This window comes from Stomoxys calcitrans, chromosome 3 (genome assembly GCF_963082655.1).
Source record: "Stomoxys calcitrans chromosome 3, idStoCalc2.1, whole genome shotgun sequence".
NCBI lineage: Eukaryota > Metazoa > Arthropoda > Insecta > Diptera > Muscidae > Stomoxys > Stomoxys calcitrans.
The window spans coordinates 115,939,834-115,961,811 of record NC_081554.1 but is presented as its reverse complement, the minus strand read 5'-3'; the positions used below and the strand labels follow the sequence as shown (position 1 = coordinate 115,961,811).

The window sequence follows — 21,978 nt, the reverse complement described above, 5'->3', positions numbered from 1 at the left end:
TAATAATTGCGACCTCTAGAGGCTCAAGAAGTCAAGATCCCAGATCGGTTTATATGACAGCTATATCAGGTTATGAACCGACTTGTATTTTATTTGACATAGTTGTTGAAAGTAACAATAAAAAACGTCTTGCGAAATTTCAGCCAAATCGGATAGGAATTGCGCCCTCTAGAAGCTCAAGAAGTCAAGTCCCCAGATCTGTTTATATGACAGCTATATCAGGTTATGAACCGATTTGAACCATATTCGGCACAGTTGTTGGATATCATAACAAAATACTATGTGTCAAAATTCATTCAAATCGGATAGGAATTGCGCCCTCTAGAGGCTCAAGAAGTCAAGACCCAAGATCGGTTTATATGACAGCTATATAAGGTTATGGACCGATTTGAACCATACTTGGCTTAGTTGTTGGATATCATAACAAAACACGTCGTGCAAAATTTCATTCCAATCGGATAAGAATTGCGCACTCTAGAGGCTCAAGAAGTCAAGACCCAAGATCGGTTTATATGGCAGCTATATCAGGTTATGGACCGATTTGAACCTTATTTGTCACAGTTGTTGGATATTATAACGAAACACGTCGTGCAAAATTTCATTCCAGTCAGATAAGAATTGCGCCTTCTAGAGGCTCAAGAAGTCAAGACCCAAGATCGGTTTATATGGCAGCTATATCAGGTTATGAACCGATTTTAACCATACTTAGCACAGTTGTTGGATATCATAACAAAATACGTCGTGCAAAATTTCATCCCAATCGGATAAGAAATGCGCACTCTAGAGACTCAAGAAGTCAAGACCCAAGATCGGTTTATATGTCAGTTATATCAAAACATGGACCGATATGGCCCATTTACAATACCAACCGACCTACACTAATAAGAAGTATTTGTGCAACATTTCAAGCGGCTAGCTTCACTCCTTCGGAAGTTAGCGTGCTTTCGACAGACAGACGGACGGACGGACATGGCTAGATCGACATAAAATTTCACGACGATCAAGAATATATATACTTTATGGGGTCTCAGACGAATATTTCGAGTAATTACAATCAGAATGACGAAATTAGTATACCCCCCATCTTATGGTGGAGGGTATAAAAATACTCCAAAATAAAACAAGTAAGAGCGTGCTAAGTTCGGCCCGGCCGCACGCTCTCCATGGTGCGATTCTCCACCATGGATCGCATTTGTCGAGTTCTATGCACGGTATCTCGTTTTAGGCAAACAAAGAATATTGAATAAGAACTGTTATGCTATTGGAGCTATATCAAGTTATATTCCGATTCGGACCATAAACGAATGCTGATCATTGTAGAAGTCATTGTGTAATATTTCAGTACATTCGTATAAGAATTGCGCCTTGTAGGGGCTCAAGATGCAAAATCGGGAGATAAGTTTATATGGGAGCTGTATGAAGCTATTGATCGATTCAGACCATATTAGACACGTATGTTGAAGGTCATAAGAGAAGCCGTTGTACAAAATTTGTGCCAAATCGGATGAGAATTGCGCTTTTAGAGGCTCAAGAAGTCAAGACCCAAGATCGGTTTATATGGCAGCTATATCAGGCTATGTACCGATTTGCACCATACTTAGCACAGTTATTGGAAGTCATAACAAAACACCTCAGCCAAATCGGATGAGAATTGCGAGCTCTATTGGCGCAAAAAGTCAAGATCCAAGAGCGGTTTATATGACAGCTATACCAGATTATGAACCGATTTGAATCATACTTAGCGCAGTTGTTGGAAGTGATACCAAAACACTACGTGCAAAATTTCAGTCAAATTGGATGTGAATTGCCCCTAGAGGCTCAAGAAGTCAAGACCCCAGATCCGTTTAGGTGGCAGCTTTATCAAAACATAAACCGATTTGGCCCATTTGCAATCCTAAACGACCTACACTTATATAAAGTATTTGTGCAAAATTTCAAGCGGCCAGCTTCACTCCTTCGAAAGTTAGCGTGCTTACGACAGACGGCCGAACGGACGGACGGACGGTGTGTTACAAACAAAATGACGAAGTTAGTTGGGGTTTACTAATTTCCAATGATGGAGGGTATAATAATATAAATTAGAATAGAATAAAATTGAAACCAACCAACTGACTAAGCCGACCATCAAAACTAAAATAAGCAGATAATTGCCCTCATGATTTTATGTGTGTATTCATACATGTTTACACGGCAATTTGCTCACATACATTAGTTCTTCAGCATGCAATAGCTTTGCCAAAAATGTAAACAAAACAGATTTTAATAAATTCCGTCTGTAAATTGGTATATGTTTTATACCAATTATGGGTAAATGTTTTACTACATAATACGATACACTTTTTTCAGCGTACAAGGTTCTATTCAATATTTCAATAGGGATGCAAAATTAGAGTCTGAGTAGGTTCCATGTATTAAAAGTAGTACGTAGACTCAGTGGTGTAGGGTATTGTATAGTCGGTTCCGCCCGACGTTTGCCTTTTCCCACTCGTTATATAATAGACTAGCTGAACCCGGCCTGCTCCGTTGCGCTTCTGGTACACTATATAAAATACAATATTTTCGAAATCAATCGAATTTTCACTTTTTTCGGCCTATCTAGTGCCACCGTTGCGCATTTTTTGGAATCTTCGACAATGACACTGAAGGCCTGGGTTCGAATTTTTGTATAAATATCAGAAAATAATGTTTAGCAGTGGTTATCCCTTTAATAATATTTGAGATAATTGTGGAGTGCTTATCAGCACGCCAGTTAAATTTTCTATCAAACCCGCTCCACTACGCTTTCGCTTTCAAAACGAGGAAAACATGTCACGTTTGTAATTAAACCTACTCTCTAAAAGCTTTGAATCTGTGTTCCTTTTTGCGCCTTCCCTTCGAACTGTTACGCACAAGCTTGGATGTTCGCACTCTACTAATCAAATACATCTCGCTTGATTCCCACCATTTTGCGATGGTTTTAGAAACACAACCTTTACCCAGATTCTTGGACCCAAAATTAACTGTCAGAGTCATGTTCCTCTCTCGAATACCTACTGTTATAATCAACCAATATGTGGGTTATGAGGTTTTCGAGGTTTGGGCGGCCCCACAGATATTTTTACTTAAACCAGTAGGGAAATGCAAAAGTCATGCAGTGCCGACTGTATATTACCCTCCACCAGGGACGTAGCCAGGATTTTATTTAGGGGGGGGGGGAGTTTACTTTAATTGTTAAATATTTGCAAACAATACATTTTGACCAATTTTTATGGAGAGCCATCTACATTCTGCTTAAATGATGTCGCTAATTTCTTCTTCGAACTTAATTAAAATTGATCGAAAATCCGTTTTTGATGAAAAAGATGTCCGGTAAAGATTTCATTCAACTATTGCCGAATATGCTTATAATTTCCTTCATGTCTTTATAAGTTCTAAAGTTTTCCTTAATTTATGGAGATAAAATAAGTAAAGGAGGTTGAACTAAAAATCAGAAATACAAAGAGATTTCTACGTTTTTACAGTTGTAAACTTTTTTCTTTCTTTGCCCACTAATTAATGTCAAATGAACCAACGGCAGACGTAAGTGTGAAATTAAACTTGCTCTAGTAGATAGAAGTCTTTTTACTATCCAGCAAAAACTTGGTAAGTACATGCCATTATTTTAGGCATGTAAAATAATGGATAACTCATTATCCTTAGATTTACTGCCTGCTAAAATATAACGAGTTATCAACAGGAATACCATCTGTGTTACCGGTAGTGCAAATGTCATTACATGCAACAATCAATGAAGCTCAAGAATAAACACTTATTTGTAATAAAAGAAAAAACCATTATTATATCTTGGTATTGATAAACATGCCATAAAAAAAATGCTTTCAAAATAATCTCATACCCATGAATGCTGTCCGTTACAAGGATAAGCTCAATGATAAGGGCCCTCCATTTTATTGACGAGTTCTAGAAGGTGAAATACTGTGGCGTTATATAAATATATATAAGAAATATTTTTAATTTTTTCTACCGCCACACAAATTCTTTGATTGTTCCGCATGCTATGGGCGTAATTTTAAATAAACAAAAAATTTAAAAATCTTTTTGCTGGTATTGTAAATCTTCTAATGTACGCTCTATGCCACAAAACTACTAAAATCACTCCCATGTGTTAGAATATTGTGTCTATAAATAGAATATGTCAAACATAAACACAAGGGCATGGCCATCTTTGATAAAATTTATTTAAACTTAAAAAAATTAAAGTTTGCGTTTTGTATTGTTAGCTAATATTGAAAGGAGATAATAGTGTATTATTCAAACAATAGTAATGTGGATGAATGTGTAGAGTGTCTGCTTTGAAAACGGAAGGTTCTATGTTCAATTCTCGGCTGCGATAAAGGTAAAGTTTTAATTTCATTTATAATTTGAATTATTCATATAAAATTTGTCTTCAAAGAAACTGAGCATTGATAACGTGGTATTGGGGAAAGTCGCGAACATACTTGAGTCTAAGTAGTTATTTTTAAGCTACGTTCAATTGAGATAATATGTCATTACTTTTTGAAAACTTGTATGCTTGGGTAAAGTACTTATTTTTGAACTATTGGTATGCTTGTGCGGAAGGACTTTCCTTCTAGGACATTGCCATGTAAAAGTAATTAGAAACGATGCCTAAAAATAAGTAGTCATTAGGTTTTGAATGAGTTTACCTTTCTGGTTATTTGGTAATGAGATTTTTTGCTGGACTAATATTATTTTAACACACTTCCTCACCTAAGGTGTGTCTTATAATAATAGATTTTGAATAAATATGATGTTATTAATTGGGGCATAAGCTCGTTTTCTTCGCACCTTTTTATGAGGGAAATTCAAACAAAAGGTGAAGATAGGTTGAATTTGTACTACTTGTGATTATTAAAAATGTTTCCCTATTTAAACCAAAATATACAAAAGTGTAAAATTCAAAAATAAACAGAAAGTAAAGAAATCGCAACGTAAGACAATACACCATTTAAAAAATATGCAAAAAGAAGAGAATAGTAACAAGAAATTGCAGCGCAAGAAAGTGTGCCGAAGTTGCTCATGCAGAATTTCTCAAAGGCAACCAACATTAGCATTGAATTTCTTGCTGTGCTATTAATTTGAGTGGCACATGAAAAATAAAGTGTTGAGTTTCATACTGAAAAACAATACTTAATGTCTTGCATGTGAATTTGCGGAAAAACAAAACATTCAATTCTTTTTACGATTTGTTTTATTTTGTTGCCAAATAAAAAAAAAAAAAAAAAACATAAAGAATTAACAGGGGCATTGCCATTATTTATAGTAAAATTTTAATAAAAGTGTTATGTTATCAGTGTAATTTTGTAGTTTTCCAAAAAAGTAAACGTGAAAAGCATGGGTATTTTACTGTGAAACACGAACTTTTTGAAAACTTGCAATTTGACTCGTCGAATTTGATTCAAGATTTTCGTACATATAGGAAATCAAAAATTAAAAAAGTACATTTTGAAATATTTTAAATAATATTTCACTGTGCTCAAATTTACGTCCAAAGCCAACAGAACTATCAAATTTCTACTAGACTTTTTGTTCCTTAATCGCTATGAACTCCGTTTCAATTGCCTTACTACTGTATTGTTAATTACGGAATTCCAAGGCAAAAACGAAATGGTTTTATTTGGCACTATCTGACCTGGGCCCGCTCCGCAGCGCCTTCTTTTACCTTTTATGAAACAAAAGTTTCCTTGGAATATTTATTTTCGAAAATTAAAGAGTTTTTAGTGAAATATTATGCTACGATAACAGTATATCGCTTGACTAATTGTTTAACAATATAAGTGCCTTTGTCCGAATCCCACATGATCTTTATTGGTCTACGAATTTAAGTTTGGATGTAAGGTGTACTCCATTCTTAAAATACTTTATTTCAGTCTGCTACTCTCATAATATCTGATTTAGGGGTGTTTTCGGGGGTGAGGTTGTCCCTTAGGCACTTGGCCCTGAAAAAATATCAGCATCGTGCTCTTCTTTCAAAAACCATTTAACCCCATATTGCCATTGTATTAGGGGAGTTTACACGATGAGGCATCCCCCAAACACATGGCCCAAAATAGGTTATGAAATTCGTTTTCTAATCTTACATACCACATATTGGCATAGGCGAAAAATTGTTACCCTTTGCGGGGTGTTTTGGGGAAGGGGTGGTGCCCTAAATACATTGTCCTACATTTGGATATCAAATTCGTATTCTACTCCCAAATACCTTTATTTGAACCCCAATTTGCGATGGTCACTAAAAAATTGCTGCTTGTGGGGTATTTTGGGAAAGGGGTTGACCCCCATAAAATTGGTCCCGAAAGTGGGTATCAATTCTTGTAAATATGGCCGATTTAGGGGTGTTTTGGGGATTGGGGTGGTGTTTTTCGGAAGGATATCAGATTCGTATTCTACTCGCAAATACCTTTCATTTGAGTCCCATATTGTCGTGATTGGTCTAAATTTATGTTTAGTAGGTTTTAGGGTGGGGCGGCCCCCCTAGGTACCCCTTCCGAAATTTGGATACCAAATTTTTATTTTTAGGGTACTATATGAGAGCACACAAAATTTCGCTTAAATCGCACCACCCATCTCCGAGATCTGGCATTTCTGAAAATTAGTGTAAGGGGTAGGGTACGCCTCCCCTTCAGATATCAAAAAATGTATTTTCACCACGGGATCATTAGGCAGCATTTGTGAAAATTTCAAGAAAATCGGTTCAGCCGTTTCTGAGTCTATAAGGAACACACAAACATACAAACAAACAAACCTACAAACAAACAAAAATTGATTTTTATATATAAGATAATTATTTTATTTGAAAAGTAAATTAATCTGGGTGATCATTTTGGACTTTTAAAATTCTGCTTCCGAGTCCTTAAAATTTTTCATTTCCTTGCTGATCCATTTCAAATAATTTATAATTTAATATTACTAAATATCTTCAAGTTTATTTTCGCCTGTTAAGGCGAAGATCATTTAATTTCGCAGTTTTTCGTTTTGTTTGTCTTTCGAGACTGCATCAATGATCGGCAGCGAGAGCCGTTGCCGTTGTGTAGCGTTCGAAGTCATAAATACAACTTCCACAAGATGCACACAAATGGCATGTGTATATTGTGGAAGCTAAGTAGGTGTTTAGAAAAAAAGTCTATCAATACAAAGAAAATATATGCGACGGAAAAGAACAGCTAGTGTGAAAGGTGTCAGACTTGTGTTTGTGTCGTGCTTACATAGTAGACACGTTTTCGCGGTATATTCGATAGAAGTATGACCAATGTTTGTCCCATGAAGCCTCCACACATAATATGGCCAATGAGTTATTCTAACCAAATGGTGAAACGCTTCTCATAGTGGTTGGTGTGTGTAGTGGTCTTTGGCTTTCCTTTTCCATTACAAATATCTTCGACCATTGAGCTCGTCTCAAAAGAGAAACAAAACGAAAATTACCAATTATTCTTTAGAAAAGTTTCTCAGACTAACAAGCAAAATATCCATTTAAATGCATTTTTAAATAATAATATTTTTTCTATAGATAAAACTTCAATTAAAATAATAAAACGAGAATTAAGAAAAAATGTATATAGAATTACGTCTTAGAAAAGTGTTTGTTTTAAAATTCCATGAAGATTTTGGGCCCAAAGCAACTTTTAATAACTTTTCATTTAAAGCAATCACAAAATTTTTATCTTTTAAAAGAAATATGTTGCAATTTCGTCTTTAAAAAAAATTCATTAACCCATTAACGACGAAAAATATGCAAGAATTAGAAAAATTCTAGCTCGAGTTAGGAAAGAGGCATCGCAATGAAATTTGGATTGGCGTAAATTGGACGACTGAAAACAGCTACAACAATTTTTCCCGTTATCTTTTGGGGGAAAATTGGCTTGTCGAAAGCCGGCAATTTTTTATATTCCAAAAATCGAACAAAAAACTCTCAAAACTCTTAAGAGTAAGATTTATGGAATCTGTTTTAATGACTTGTTGCATTTGATGGTTTCTATATTACAATACAAAAGAAAATAAGCTAATGGCAATAATCCTACTTCTTTTGACAGCAGGTACGATTTTATGCCCAAATCATTAAATCCAGCTTTCTTCGCCAAATGGTCATAAAATATTAAGAAAATGATTTTTTTGTTGTAGTGGCTTTAATTCAAAATATTTAAAGAAATTGCTACGTCAATATAAATTCGTTAAATTCTGAATATACAAAATTTCATCAAGATAACGGAATCGATTGTGAGGCGTAATGGGTTTAAGTTTTGTATTTAAAAATGTTTATTGAAATTTATCTACAGAAAAAATTTTAGGAAAATATTATTTGGGACAGATAAGCTTAATAAAAAAAACTTAAAAAAACTGGAAAACTTATTGAAAATTTGGCTTTAAAAAATAATCTCGAGATTTCTCGAGGTTATCTTTAGAGTGTTTTTCGCTGAATCCTTAAAAAATCATTAAAATTTAGTCTTTAGGAAAAAATATAATGTAACTTTTATTATTTAAAAAAAATTAATTGAAATGTTATCTTTAAAAAATTTTTAAGGAATTTTGCTTTTAAAAAATAGTTTCAAAGGGAGTCGGGCCCGTGCTGAATTTTTGTCATTGGAAAATGTTGCGCTGAAATTCTGTTTTTCATTTAATTTGTTTAGAAATTTTTTTATTCAAATTTAGCTTTTACAAAGAAATTTCATTACAATTTTGACCTTAAGAAAAATAGTTTTAAGACGGCCCCGGCCTCAGCAAAATGTGGTCTTTGGAGAATATTATAAATATGCAATTTTTTCTTTTTAAAAAATGTTGGTGAAATTTTTTGTTTAGAATAAATTTAATTAAAATTTTTTCTTTCAAAAAAATCATTTTGGTGGGTGGGGTTGGGTTGGCTCGGGCCAGAGGCCCCCGCACCCTTGTCTACGTGCCTGCCCTCCACCAACCCTTTAAGCATAAAGTAGGAGCTATATCTAATTATGAATCACTTTTGATGGACCTCGGCGGAAGTTTTCGATGGATCATTAAATAATTGATCAAATTTCGAGAGAATATGTCCAAACTGCAATAACTACGGTTGACAAATGACAACATTATTGCAAATTACCCAAAATCTGACGAACATATATTTGGGAGCTTAGATATTGTGGTAGTTGTTGTTGTTGTATCAGTGTGTTGGACACTGAGGCGGTAGCCCTTGTCGATAAAAGATTCCATCGGGCCAATCCAGCACGTACAACCGGCTGCCATTGGATTGATTTGGCAAGACTGGTTAATAAATGCGGTTGCAATGGCTCTTAAAGTGAAAATCGGGAAATATAGATATATGACAGCAAAATATAAACCTGAACCGATTTCCATATTAAGAGTCTTAAGAAGATTCTAACTGCCAAATTTCGAGAGAATCGGTTAACAAAAGAGCACTCTATCGGTCGAACATATCTACATCTAAATCTAAACTGATTTCGACCAAACTCTATAGATATTGTGGTAGTTGTCGAGGAAAGTGTTGTACAAAATTTTGGGAAGATTGGTCAGTAATTGCGCTTACAGTGTCTCAAGGAGTGAAAATCGGGGGCTATACATGTATGGCAGCTATATCTAAATCTGAACCGATTTCTATGAAATTCACCGGTAATTCCGGGAGTCATAAAAAATCCTTCCTTTTAAATTTCGACAGAATTGGTTAAAAAATGACCAAATTATTGCAATATTAGTCCAAACCGGACGAACATATATATGGGAACTATATACAAATCTGAACCGAATTTTTCCAATTTCAATAGGTTTCGTCTCTAGGCCGCGAAACATGCCTGTACCAAATCTTTATTAGATCTTATTAGATATTAACGTGGACAGGCCGACAGAAAAAAAATCATAGCTAAATCAATTCAGAAAGTGATTCTGAGTCGGTCGGTATGCTTATCAATAGGTCTATCTCTCTTCCTTCTGGGTGTTACAAACAAGTGCACTATGTTATAATACCCTGTACCACAGTGGTAGTGTAGGGTATAAATATACTATCAGATTCGTATTATACTCCAAAAAACCTTCTATTTGAGTCCCATATTGTCATGATCGGTCAATATATCTCTTTGGGGGGTTGTTCGCGGTGCGTTTTAACGGTTTGGGTAGCCCTCTGACACTTGGTCCCGGAAGTGAATATTAAGTATTAGTGAATACTCTCAAATATATTTAATTTTAACCGCATAATGTTACTGTTCGTTAATATTCCCGGCTTAGTGGTTGTTTTGGGGTTGGAAGGCACCTTGCACCCAATGCTCCATAACATATTCGTAGTCTACTCTCCAATACCTTTCTTTTGATATCCAAGGTGTTGGAGTAAGGGAGAACGCCCGCCTCGTATCAGATATCAACAAATTATATAGCCTATAGTTCCCTCCCGACCAACTTTCACAATCTGTAAAAATTTCCGTTTAATCTATACGGAACAAACAAACATACACTCGTTTTATTAGTGTATTCGTGTACTAAAAATTTGTGGAAATTTACAATTTTTTACCGGAAGTCAAGAGAGGGAGAGTGCGTGGGAGCAATCAAAATTTTGAGAATTTGGTAATTGAGAGTTTTTGTTCTGCTGGAGGAATTTTTCCCAGGAGCAATTTGCAACTTCGAACAGATGTTTTATGAAAACTATCTGTTTTCTTAAAAAAAATAGCAAAAGATAATAAAGGCTGTTCTTACTCTTCTGCATATTTTTTGACCGGAAAAGTACGCGAACACACCTTATATATATAGACTTGAAGAGTATTTTGTTGCTGACCCATTAAGCCGATTTTCTCGCTTATTTTTTATGGACAAAAATGCCGTTCCCGATTAGCTAAACGGCTAATCTTATCGCCGTTTACTAAAAGATATGATGTCACCATTCAATTAGAATGACTTAACTAAAAAAGGAAGAACTCTACATATTTATTAAATGATTAAACGTTCTGGAATGGTTTAATTATTTAGGATTTTAATAAAATTTTATTTATGAACTCCGATAACCATTTATTTTAAATAGAAATGACTTATTTTGTTTGTAGTGTCGATATCGTAGCGCAGAGGTTATCATGTCCGCCTATGACGCTGAACGCCTGGGTTCTCTCCTGGCAACATTTGTGAGGTACTATGCCATGTAAATACTTCTCTCCAAAGAGGTGTCGCACTGCGGCACGCCATTCGAGCTCGGCTATAAAAAGGAGGCCACTTATCATTGAGCTTAAAAACTCGAATCGGACTGCACTCATTGATATGTGACAAATTTGGCCCTTAGTGGAATATTCATAGGCAAAATTTGTATTTTTTGTTGATAATTGATTTTTTTGGATATGTGTCAGTGCTGCCAACATTAAAATACAAAGCATATAGCGGGAAGAGCGTTTTATTTATCTATAAAGCTAGCGAACGATCGAAACAAATTATAGTCAAAAGGGGACAGGTTTTTTTTCCAAAAAATTGTTGACAAATAAACTGGTCGTTGATTGATTTAACGCCACACAGTGGGATATAATCGAAAAAAGGTGACCGATCATAACGCTCGAAAAAAATTTGCGCCTTATGACGTACGTTTAAGCGGTTATAGCGCCCAATTCATTTTTAGACATTGAGGACGCCATAAAAACGGTCGGAACGTCCATTGGGCTTTATGGCCGTTTCTAGTTTTAAAATAATAAAAACATTACACACAATGTCGCGTACTCAAATATTTGTGCAAATTGTTAAAAGAAATCGTTCGCATACTTTATTTGCCAACAGAAGAGAGCGAGCAAAATTTTGAGAGTTTGGTACTTTAGAGCTTGCAATTTTGGTTTGGCTTGGAGGTTCTTTACCAAGCAGAAATTTGCTGTTTTATGAAAATCAGCGGGTTCATTCAAATACATAGCAAATTAATGTAAAGGTTGTACTTACTCTAGTAAATATTTTTAGTTGAAAAGTACATGAATAGATTTAATATTGTACTTCAGACTTCCAAAGTGTTGCGGCCGGGGCTGCGGAATCGAACAATTTTTACTCGACTCCGACTCCGGCAGTTTTTTGACAATTTTTTTTAATGCTAGAAAGCTCTTAAATGGTTTCCAGAAATCTCAATCCTAAAAATTTTGAGAAAATTTTTTGTTAGATTTTTGAGCTATAAAAAACTGTCGATTTTCGACAAGCCAATTTTCCCTCAAAACATGTTTCAATATGACGAGAAAAAATTTTTAAGGTGTTTCATTCGTTCACCTTACACCAATTCAAATGTCATTAGATTACCACTTTCCTAACTCGAGCTAGAATTTTTCTAAAACAGTTCTATTTTTGGGTATTTTTCTAGACATTCGTCGTCAATGGGTTAAGTTAATCTATTGAAATTGTAGAATTGGATATATAATAGCTATCATATATAAGGTCTGATACAAAAATAAATGCATTATTTAAAATTTTTATCTATTCATCAATATCTATGTTGTTCCCTTCAAAGTAATAGTCCTTCCGTTTGTAACTCATCAAGGTTACGATCCGCGACCCAACAAAGTATACATGGTTTGAACAAAATGAACCGTTAATTTAAATGTTTTCAAAAAATATTTATATATTCATCAATTACTATCTTGTCCCCCTTAAACATTTTTCCATTTTTTCCCAAATCTCGATACACAAAGCTTAATATAGCTTCTTTGATCCCTTTTTCTGAATAGTAAAAAATCAAAGAGCACAAGAAATTGACTTAACATTTTATCTGTCAAACACAAAACTGACAATCCAAAATGGCTGATATGTCCAACATAAATAACACCCATGTGTATCAATAGAACAGACAAAAAATGCAAAAATCGAAAATACGTAACTCACAAAATGTTTAATATAACGGTTATTTTTTGATCAGACCTCGTATATGTTCGTCCGATTTGGGCCAATGCTGCAATAATATCATTTGTCAACTGACCCTCGTGAAATTAAGCACGAAGGTTTCTCTTGTGACTCTTCTGATTACTAGTGAATTTCATAGAAATCAGTTCAGATTTCGATATAGCTCCCACATGAAATGTCGCCCGATTTCACTTCCAGAGCTTTTGCAAACGCATTTATCAATCGATCTTCTCAAAATTTTGCACACCTATTTCCTTTATGAATCCCAAACTATGTACGCATTTTGAAGGATATTCTACATAGAGACTTGATTTTAATAAAAATTTTCTAAAAACAAAACTTCAATGACATTTTTTGTAGTTTAAAATTGTTCTGAAATTTGTTCTAAAGCATACAACTGTAATGAAATGAAATACAAAATTTCAAAGAAATCTTTAAACAAAATTTAAATGCAGTTTTTTCCAAAGAATTGTAAAATGAAATCCTTTTTCAAAAACTAATTTGTAATAAAAATTTGTATAAACACAAAATTTCAAGAAAATTTTTTAAGAATATATTTAAAAAAAAAAACTTTTATTGATATTTTTCTTACATTTTACTAAAGACAAAATTTCGATGCAATTTTCTCTAAAGGTAAAAATTTCAATGAAATTTTTAAAAAGTTTAATGACATATGTTTTATTGGAATGACTTTTTTTCTTAACACAAAGTTCTAATAAAATTTGTTCTTAAGATAAAAATTTAAAAAAATTTCCTTTAAACAAAATTTTCATGCAATTTTTTCTTAAGACCAAATTTTAACTAAACTTTTTGTTTATTTTTTTAATTTTCAATGACATTTTTGTCAGAAAATTATTAAAATTTCTTTAAAGACAGCATATCAATAACATTTTCATTTTAAATTTTGCTGTTTCAATTCAAGCTCGGGGTCTTTGTGTTTTTTTGATTTAATTTAAAGACCTCGAATTGGATACAACAGTCTACTATAAAAATAAAAACATGTTATTATAACCACCACCGAAGGATGGTTTTAAGGTCTTAGGCCCATAAAAGCCACATTTGTTTTCCGATTTTGCTGAAATTTGGGACAGTGCGTTGTGTTAGGCCCTTCGACATTATTCTTCAATTTGGCCCAGATCGGTTCAGATTTGGATATAGCCCCTATATAGACCGATCCGCGGATTTAGGGTCTTTGGCCCGATAAAGCCACATTTATTATACCGTTTTGCTAAAATTTGAGACAGTAATTTGTGCTAGGCCCTTCGACATTTTTGCTAAAATTTGGGACAGTAATTTGTTCTAGGCCCTTCGACATTTTTCTTCAAATTGGCCCAGATCGGTTTAGATTTGATATAGCTTGCATATAGACCGATCAACCGATTTAAGGTCTTAGGTCATAGAACGCATTAATTGTCCGATGTCGCCGAAATTTGAGACAGTGAGTTTAGCCCCTCGATATACTTCTGCAATATGGCCCAGATTGGTCCAGATTTGAATATAGCTGCCATATAGACCGATCTCTCGATTTAAGGTTTTGGGATCATAAAAGGCGCATTTATTGTCCGATGTCGCTGAAATTTAGGACAGTGAGTGGTATTAGGCCCTTCGACATCCTTTCGCAATATGGCCCAGATTGATCCAGATTTGAATATAGCTGCCATATAGACCAATCTCTCGATTTAAGGTATTGGGCCCATAGAAAGCGCATTTATTGTCCGATGTCGCTGAAATTTAGGACGGTGAGTTGTGTTAGCCTCTTCGACATTTTTATTTTTAGATATAGCTGCTTAAAAAGACCAATATTTTGTTATACGCAATTGAACAATGACTTGTACCTATTAGTATTTGGTCCAAATCGGAACATATTTCGATATAGCTGCTATGGGGCATAAGTATGCATTTTTCACCGGATGTTGATGAAAGGTGGTTTACATATATACCCGAGGTGGTGGGTATCCAAACGCCTTTTTTCTTGTTTTTCTTGTTTTTTTATTCTAAAAAATATTAAGAATTAATGTTTGTTTTGTTGAAACTTTTTTTATTACTTTGTCCGGAGTCACCTAGGTTGCGGCAACACATTTATTGGGCCTTGTATCATCTTGGTAATTAGACGTTATGTCCGCCTACAAGAAGGTCACAATACCCAGAAAAAATTGGGCGTTATGACCGGCCACCAAGAAAAAGAAGTCTGCCGTTTTAGGGTAGAGATTATTCTTTAAAATTTAGGGAAACGATAAAATATCAAGGCCCAAGGCCCCTAAAGTTGGCCATCCCAGCATTTCGAAAATTTGTTCAAGCTGCAAACTCTCCATTTGTGGTCCGATTTCCACATTTCTTTGCTGGATAGTCCTCAAAAATCACCTCAGCTCTAACCATTCAATATTTTTAAGAGTCATTTCTACCCGCTCTCAAACGCCAAATTTTTGCCAGTTTTTTTATACCCTCCACCATAAGATGGGGGGTATACTAATTTCGTCATTCTGATTGTAACTACTCGAAATATTCGTCTGAGACCCCATAAAGTATATATATTCTTGATCGTCGTTAAATTTTTTGTCGATCTAGCCATGTCCGTCCGTCTGTCCGTCCGTCCGTCTGTCCGTCCGTCCGTCTGTCCGTCCGTCCGTCCGTCCGTCCGTCCGTCCGTCCGTCTGTCCGTCCGTCCGTCTGTCTGTCGAAAGCACGCTAACTTCCGAAGGAGTAAAGCTAGCCGCTTGAAATTTTGCACAAATACATCTTATTAGTGTTGGTCGGTTGGTATTGTAAATGGGCCATATCGGTCCATGTTTTGATATAGCTGCCATATAAACCGATCTTGGGTCTTGACTTCTTGAGCCTCTAGAGTGCGCAATTCTTATCCGATTGAAATGAAATTTTGCACGACGTGTTTTGTTATGATATCCAACAACTGTGCCAAGTATGGTTCAAATCGGTTTATAACCTGATATAGCTGCCATATAAACCGATCTTGGGTCTTGACTTCTTGAGCCTCTAGAAAGCGCAATTCTTATCCGATTGGAATGAAATTTTGCACGACGTGTTTTGTTATGACATCCAACAACTGTGCCAAGTATGGTTCAAATCGGTTCATAACCTGATATAGCTGCCATATAAACCGATCTGGGGTCTTGACTTCTTGAGCCTCTAGAGAGCGCAATTCTTATCCGATTGGAATGAAATTTTGCACGACGTGTTTCGTTATTATATCCAACAACTGTGTCAAGTATGGTTCAAATCGGTTCATAACCTGATATAGCTGTCATATAAACAGATCTGGGGACTTGACTTCTTGAGCTTCTAGAGGGCGCAATTCCTATCCGATTTGGCTGAAATTTCGCAAGACGTTTTTTATTGTTACTTTCAACAACTGTGTCAAATAAAGTACAAGTCGGTTCATAACCTGATATAGCTGCCATATAAACCGATCTGGGGTCTTGACTTCTTGAGCCTCTAGAGTGCGCAATTCGTATCCGATTGGAATAAAATTTTGCACGACGTGTTTTGTTACGATATCCAACAACTGTGCCAAGTATGGTTCAAATCTGTTCATAACCTGATATAGCTGTCATATAAACAGATCTGGGGACTTGACTTCTTGAACTTCTAGAGGGCGCAATTCCTATCCGATTTGGCTGAAATTTCGCAAGACGTTTTTTATTGTTACTTTCAACAACTGTGTCAAATAAAGTACAAGTCGGTTCATAACCTGATATAGCTGCCATATAAACCGATCTGGGATCTTGACTTCTTGAGCCTCTAGAGGTCGCAATTATTATCCGATTTGCCTGAAATTTTGTACGACGGATTCTTTCATGACCATCAACATACGTGTTTATTATGGTTTGAATCGGTCCATAGCCCGATACAGCTCCCATATAAATCGATCTCTTTATTTTACTTTTTGAGCTCACAAAGAGCGCAATTCTTATTCGAATTGGCTGACATTTTACACAGGTCTCCAGGTCTCGCTCTAATAGCAGAGCAAATCTTTTCTTATAACCTTTTTTTTGCCTAAGAAGAGATGCCGGGAAAGAACTCGACAAATGCGATCCATGGTGGAGGGTATATAAGATTCGGCCCGGCCGAACTTAGCACGCTTTTACTTTTTTTTTTTTGATTCCATCTTACTGTGCATCATTTGGTTTTTTATATGAAATCCAATTGCATAGGGAAATGAATAATTTTACGATTCCCAATGGTAATTCAGCGTTTTACAAATGTTCCCATGGAGTACTACTTCCAATTCCTCTGCTTTAAATTGTTTTTCGGCTAACTGGACCTCGAAATTAATACCATAGTTCACAAGTTTTATTAGTTGGTGCACAATGGAGGTGCCAAACGATAGCAATTCATTATGGTTAGATGTAAAAAATTATCTGGTAGATATTTTTTACACCGATGAAAATGTACATTTTTCTGTGCCAAATAGAAACTTTCTCTCCATCCAAATTTTTGACATTTCTGCGCCAGCAATAGCAAGCTACGCTATTATAAATATTCAAAATTTATTGAACATGCAATAAGAATAATGAAATACTGGGATATTTTTCTCAAAAAAGTCTCTTTAAATGAATGCTTTTATTATGACAAGATTTCATCAACATATAAAGGCCACATGATTGCTGATGCCGACGCCGTCAAACAAATATTTCACACATTTTGTTTTGTCAATTTCTATCAACAGTGAACCATTTATAATCGTTAGTGCAAACGTTTTTTTGTAGACAAATTTAACTAAACGATGTTTGCTATAAGTTACAGGATTGCAGTACTGGGCTACTCAAAAATTATTCCCCACACCTAAACGTCATATTATGACAAACACTACAACTTCGCTATCAATTGACACGCATCCGATCTAATCCTTTTATGAATTTGTTAGTTTGAAGTGTTAAGTGTTAAGGACTCACCGAATCAACATTTGTCCATGAATAGAATACTATTACTATACGCTTCTCTTTATATCTAAATGTATAAAGTAATACAAAAATTCCGAATTTTTTTGGTATATAATTCAAATTTTTATGACAAATAACGCAGGCTCTTAGGACCTTTGCCCTCAAAATCTTGAGTAAATGGGCTTCTTGGGAGTAGTTTATGGTCTCATGGTCTGACTGTATTCATACATTCTGCTGACGCAAAGCGCACGTTAAGATGTCCCCGTTATACTTTCGCAGCTCATAATTTGTATGGGTGGACCACCTTCAGAGTTTAACACGTGTTCGAAAACCCATTCGGGTACCAGATACTCCACTTGGCATCTACGGTGTGCTACCGTTACACACTCCTCTGTCTGCTGCGCATCGCTTTCTCGGTCTGCTTGTGAGCTTAGCAAAGCCATCGCTCACTTCTGCCCCTATCCCGCTATCCTCATCTCTCGATTCAGCTGCGATGACTGTTTCATTGACACTGTCGCTGTCTGAATCTGAATAGGAAACACCACCTTTACTTAAAGGTTGGGGACGAACTGTGCACCCCTCTGGTTTATCCGTCTCTTTCTAATTTGTTTGTCTGTCGACTGGTTGTGCGCTTGAAGCATTACTCTCGACTACGGGTGCACCTATAGGAGGGAAGGACAACATACTACGGTCTGATGCCACCACCGCAATTGTTGGGTCTTTGGAGTCCGTTTTGAGCCTACTCCTGAAAGGCTTTAAAAATTTTCTCAATAGCTACCTATTCCGTATGGATTTTTTTCTTCGAGGGGCGAAATGAAAGCTCGTCCTCTCCACTCAACGGTTGCGGCTGCAACTCCACTTGACATAAAGGGACTGACGCGGTAAGAAGTGAATGCTGCAAATAAGCTAGCGTAAACTTAAATAGAAAAACTTTCATTTTTTCTTTTACTTCCATGTTGGGGTTTTACTTACAATCTGTGACTACAACAGTCCGCTTACAGGTATAAAGCTATTGATCGATTCGATGATACTTAAACACTACGTGCAAAATTTCGTCAAATCGGACGATAATTGCGCCCTCTAGAGGCTCAAGAAGTCAAAACCCAAGATCGGTTTATATGGCAGCTATACAAAACATGGACCGATTTGGCCCATTTACAATCCCAACCGTCCTACCCTAATAAAAAGTATTTCTGTAAAATTTCAAGCGGCTAGCTTTACTCCTTCGAAAGTTAGCATGCTTTCGACAGACAGACGGACGGACGGACGGACATGGCTAGATCGACTTAGAATAACATGACGATCAAAAATATATATACTTTATGGGGTCTCATACGCATATTTCGATGTGTTACAAACAGAATGACGAAATTAGTATACCTCCATCCTATGGTGGAGGGTATACAAACGAAGTCTTACTAATATTTGATCTGTGAACAGCATAACTGTGTAAATTTTTATACTCTGATTCACAAATCTTCAAACATTTTGGTACGAATCTCAGATTTTGGTTAAAAATGAATGCATATTATGTTTCATCTAATTGTTTTAATAAATGTTATTTGTGCTCTTTTTTGTTTCAGTTCAGCAAAAAAGAAACACCATACATTTAAAAGTAGTCAAAACAAACGATTTTTGTGGTACTCGCTCTACGGATGGGGTCTGCCGACGGCCATTACAGTTATCACAGTAACTTTGACGAAATCTGATGTCTTAAGCGATAATATTCGACCCAACTTCGGACACGGCCGATGCTGGTTTACATGTAAGTAGTTCCAGAATCGGGGAAGCATACACAACGACATTCATAGTGAATTTTTTTATGACTGCAGATGATTCAGCGGGATCGGCTAATTTGTTATTTTTCTCGGGGCCCGTGGGCATACTCTTTCTAATCAACCTCATCCTATTTATACTAACTTTACGCTATTGCAACCGGGTGAAACGCGAAATCTTCCGCATGCAGAGTTCCAATGCTGAGAAACCGATTATGCGCAGGCGTTTTTTCGTCGATAAGGCCCGCTTTGCGATGAATACGAAATTGTTTGTGGTTATGGGAATTACTTGGTTCCTCGAATTGCTTAGTATAATCTTTTATGATCATAAGAAGATATTCTTTTGGGCCATAAGCGATTCCTTCAATGTGCTGCTGGGTGTTTCCGTCTTCTTCATATTCGTTTTTAAGAAACGCGTGTGGCACTCCGTGCTGGAGAAAATTGGTAAGTAAACACTATACGAGGGACATAATCACCACAGTTCTGATGCAAAACATCATTCATTTGCAGGACTTCGGCCCGCTGGCTCCATGAAAAATGTCCAGACTGGAACAATGTCAACCTACACGCATAACAATATTTCTATGAATCGTCTCAACGCCATCGATGGCAATGCATCGCTTTTAAGCCCTAATGCTGCACGCCGTGTCCCCACCATTTGAATGCTCCTCTGTTTGTAACTGTTTTGTATATATTTTGCCCCTTATTCGCTGGTATTAAAAAATAACTTTCCCATTTGTATCGCTATAAGTTCAAATTCATGACATTTGCATTAATTTATTATCTTTAGTTACAAATTGTCTCATTACCCCAAAGGCATCCCATATAAATAATTACAGAAAGTCAGCTCCTAACGGATTTTATGCCCACTACAATCTCGATAATTACTGCTTTTGCATTTACTTTTATAAGCTTAAAAGAAAATAAAACGAAAACAATCAAAAAAAAAAAAAAAGTTTGATGGAGCTAAATGGTAGTCAAAGCGATTTTTTCGTGTTGTAACCACACACAGTGTGTTTTTAAATTGAACATTAAGCGTACTTTGCACAGTTGTTCGAAGTCCTAACCGAACACTACGTGCTCAATTTTAGCCAAATCGGACAAAAACTGCGGCTTCCAGGGCTATTGGGTTGCCCAAAAAGTAATTGCGGATTTTTCATATAGTCGGCGTTGACAAATTTTTCAACGGCTTGTGACTCTGTAATTGCATTCTTACTTCTGTCAGTTATCAGCTGTTACTTTTAGCTTGCTTTAGAAAAAAAGTGTAAAAAAAGTATATTTGATTAAAGTTCATTCTAAGTTTTATTAAAAATGCATTTACTTTCTTTTAAAAAATCCGCAATTACTTTTTGAGCAACCCAATATATCAGATTTTAGACCGTACTTAGCACAGCTGCTGGAAGTCATAACAGAACATCACACGCAAATTTCAGCTAAATCGGACAAAATTGTGGCTTCCAGGGCCTCAAGAAGTTAAAACTGGAAATCGGTTTATATGGAAGCTATATTTCAATCTGAACCGATATGATCCATTTTCAATCCTTAACGGACATGGCTAGATTAGTATACCGCCATACTATGGTGGTAGGTATAAAAAAAGAGGGTGCGAATATTAATCCGCCCTATGCCACTTTGGACGTGCACCTAAGCTAGTAATCGGCTTGTTGTGCGCTCTAAATACTTGCAAGTAAAAGCGAGCTAAGTTTGGCCGGGCCGAATCTTGGGAACCAACCATCATGGATTCTGCTAAAATATGGGAGCTATATCTAGTTATAGACCGAATTGGACCGTACTTTGCGCACTTGTTGAGAGTCATAACAGAACACTTTATGCAAAATTTCATCCAAATCGGATAAAAATCGAGGCTGGTAAGGGCTCAAGAAATCGAATCGGGAGATCGGTTTATATGGGAGCTATATTATGTTCTTGACCGATTTGAACCGAACTTGGCACAGATGTTGGAAGTCGCATGCACAATTTCAGCCAAATCGGACAAACATTACGGCTTATAAGAACTCTAGAAGTCAAATCGGGAGATTGGTTAATATGGGAGCTATATCAGGTTACAGACCGATTTCGACCGTACTTGGCTCCGTTGTCGCGTGTCATAATAGAACACTATGTGCAAAATTTCAGCCAAATCGGGTGAAAATTGTTTATTCAAGGGGCTCAAGAAGTCAAATCGGGAGATCGGTTTATATCGGAGCTATATCCAAATCTGAACCGATATTACCCATTGGCAATCCCCAACGACCTACATCAATATAAAGTATTTGTGCGGCTAGCTCTACGTGTTCGACCGCTTTAGTGATTTCGCTACAAACGTAATGACTAGATTAGTATACCCCCATCCTATGGTGGTGGGTATACAATTATGGGTTATTTTAGTGTCTTCGAAAGATAATCGAAAGAATTTGTCGTAGAAAATAAAACGTGGCCGTAAAAATAAT

The 21,978-nt window shown here is 36.0% G+C and overlaps 1 protein-coding gene across 1 annotated transcript in view; it reads left to right on the top strand.

Annotated features, from left to right (window-relative positions):
• Positions 1-20,442, top strand: part of LOC106088594 (G-protein coupled receptor Mth2) — a 93,234-nt gene extending 72,792 nt beyond the window's left edge. Inside the window, exons 5-7 of the mRNA XM_013254185.2 lie at positions 19,337-19,518; positions 19,586-19,972; positions 20,039-20,442. Of these exons, the coding sequence (XP_013109639.2) occupies positions 19,337-19,518; positions 19,586-19,972; positions 20,039-20,190 (721 nt within the window). The 3' untranslated portion in view covers positions 20,191-20,442. The remainder of the gene's footprint in view (positions 1-19,336; positions 19,519-19,585; positions 19,973-20,038) is intronic.
• The last annotated feature ends 1,536 nt before the right edge of the window (positions 20,443-21,978 follow it).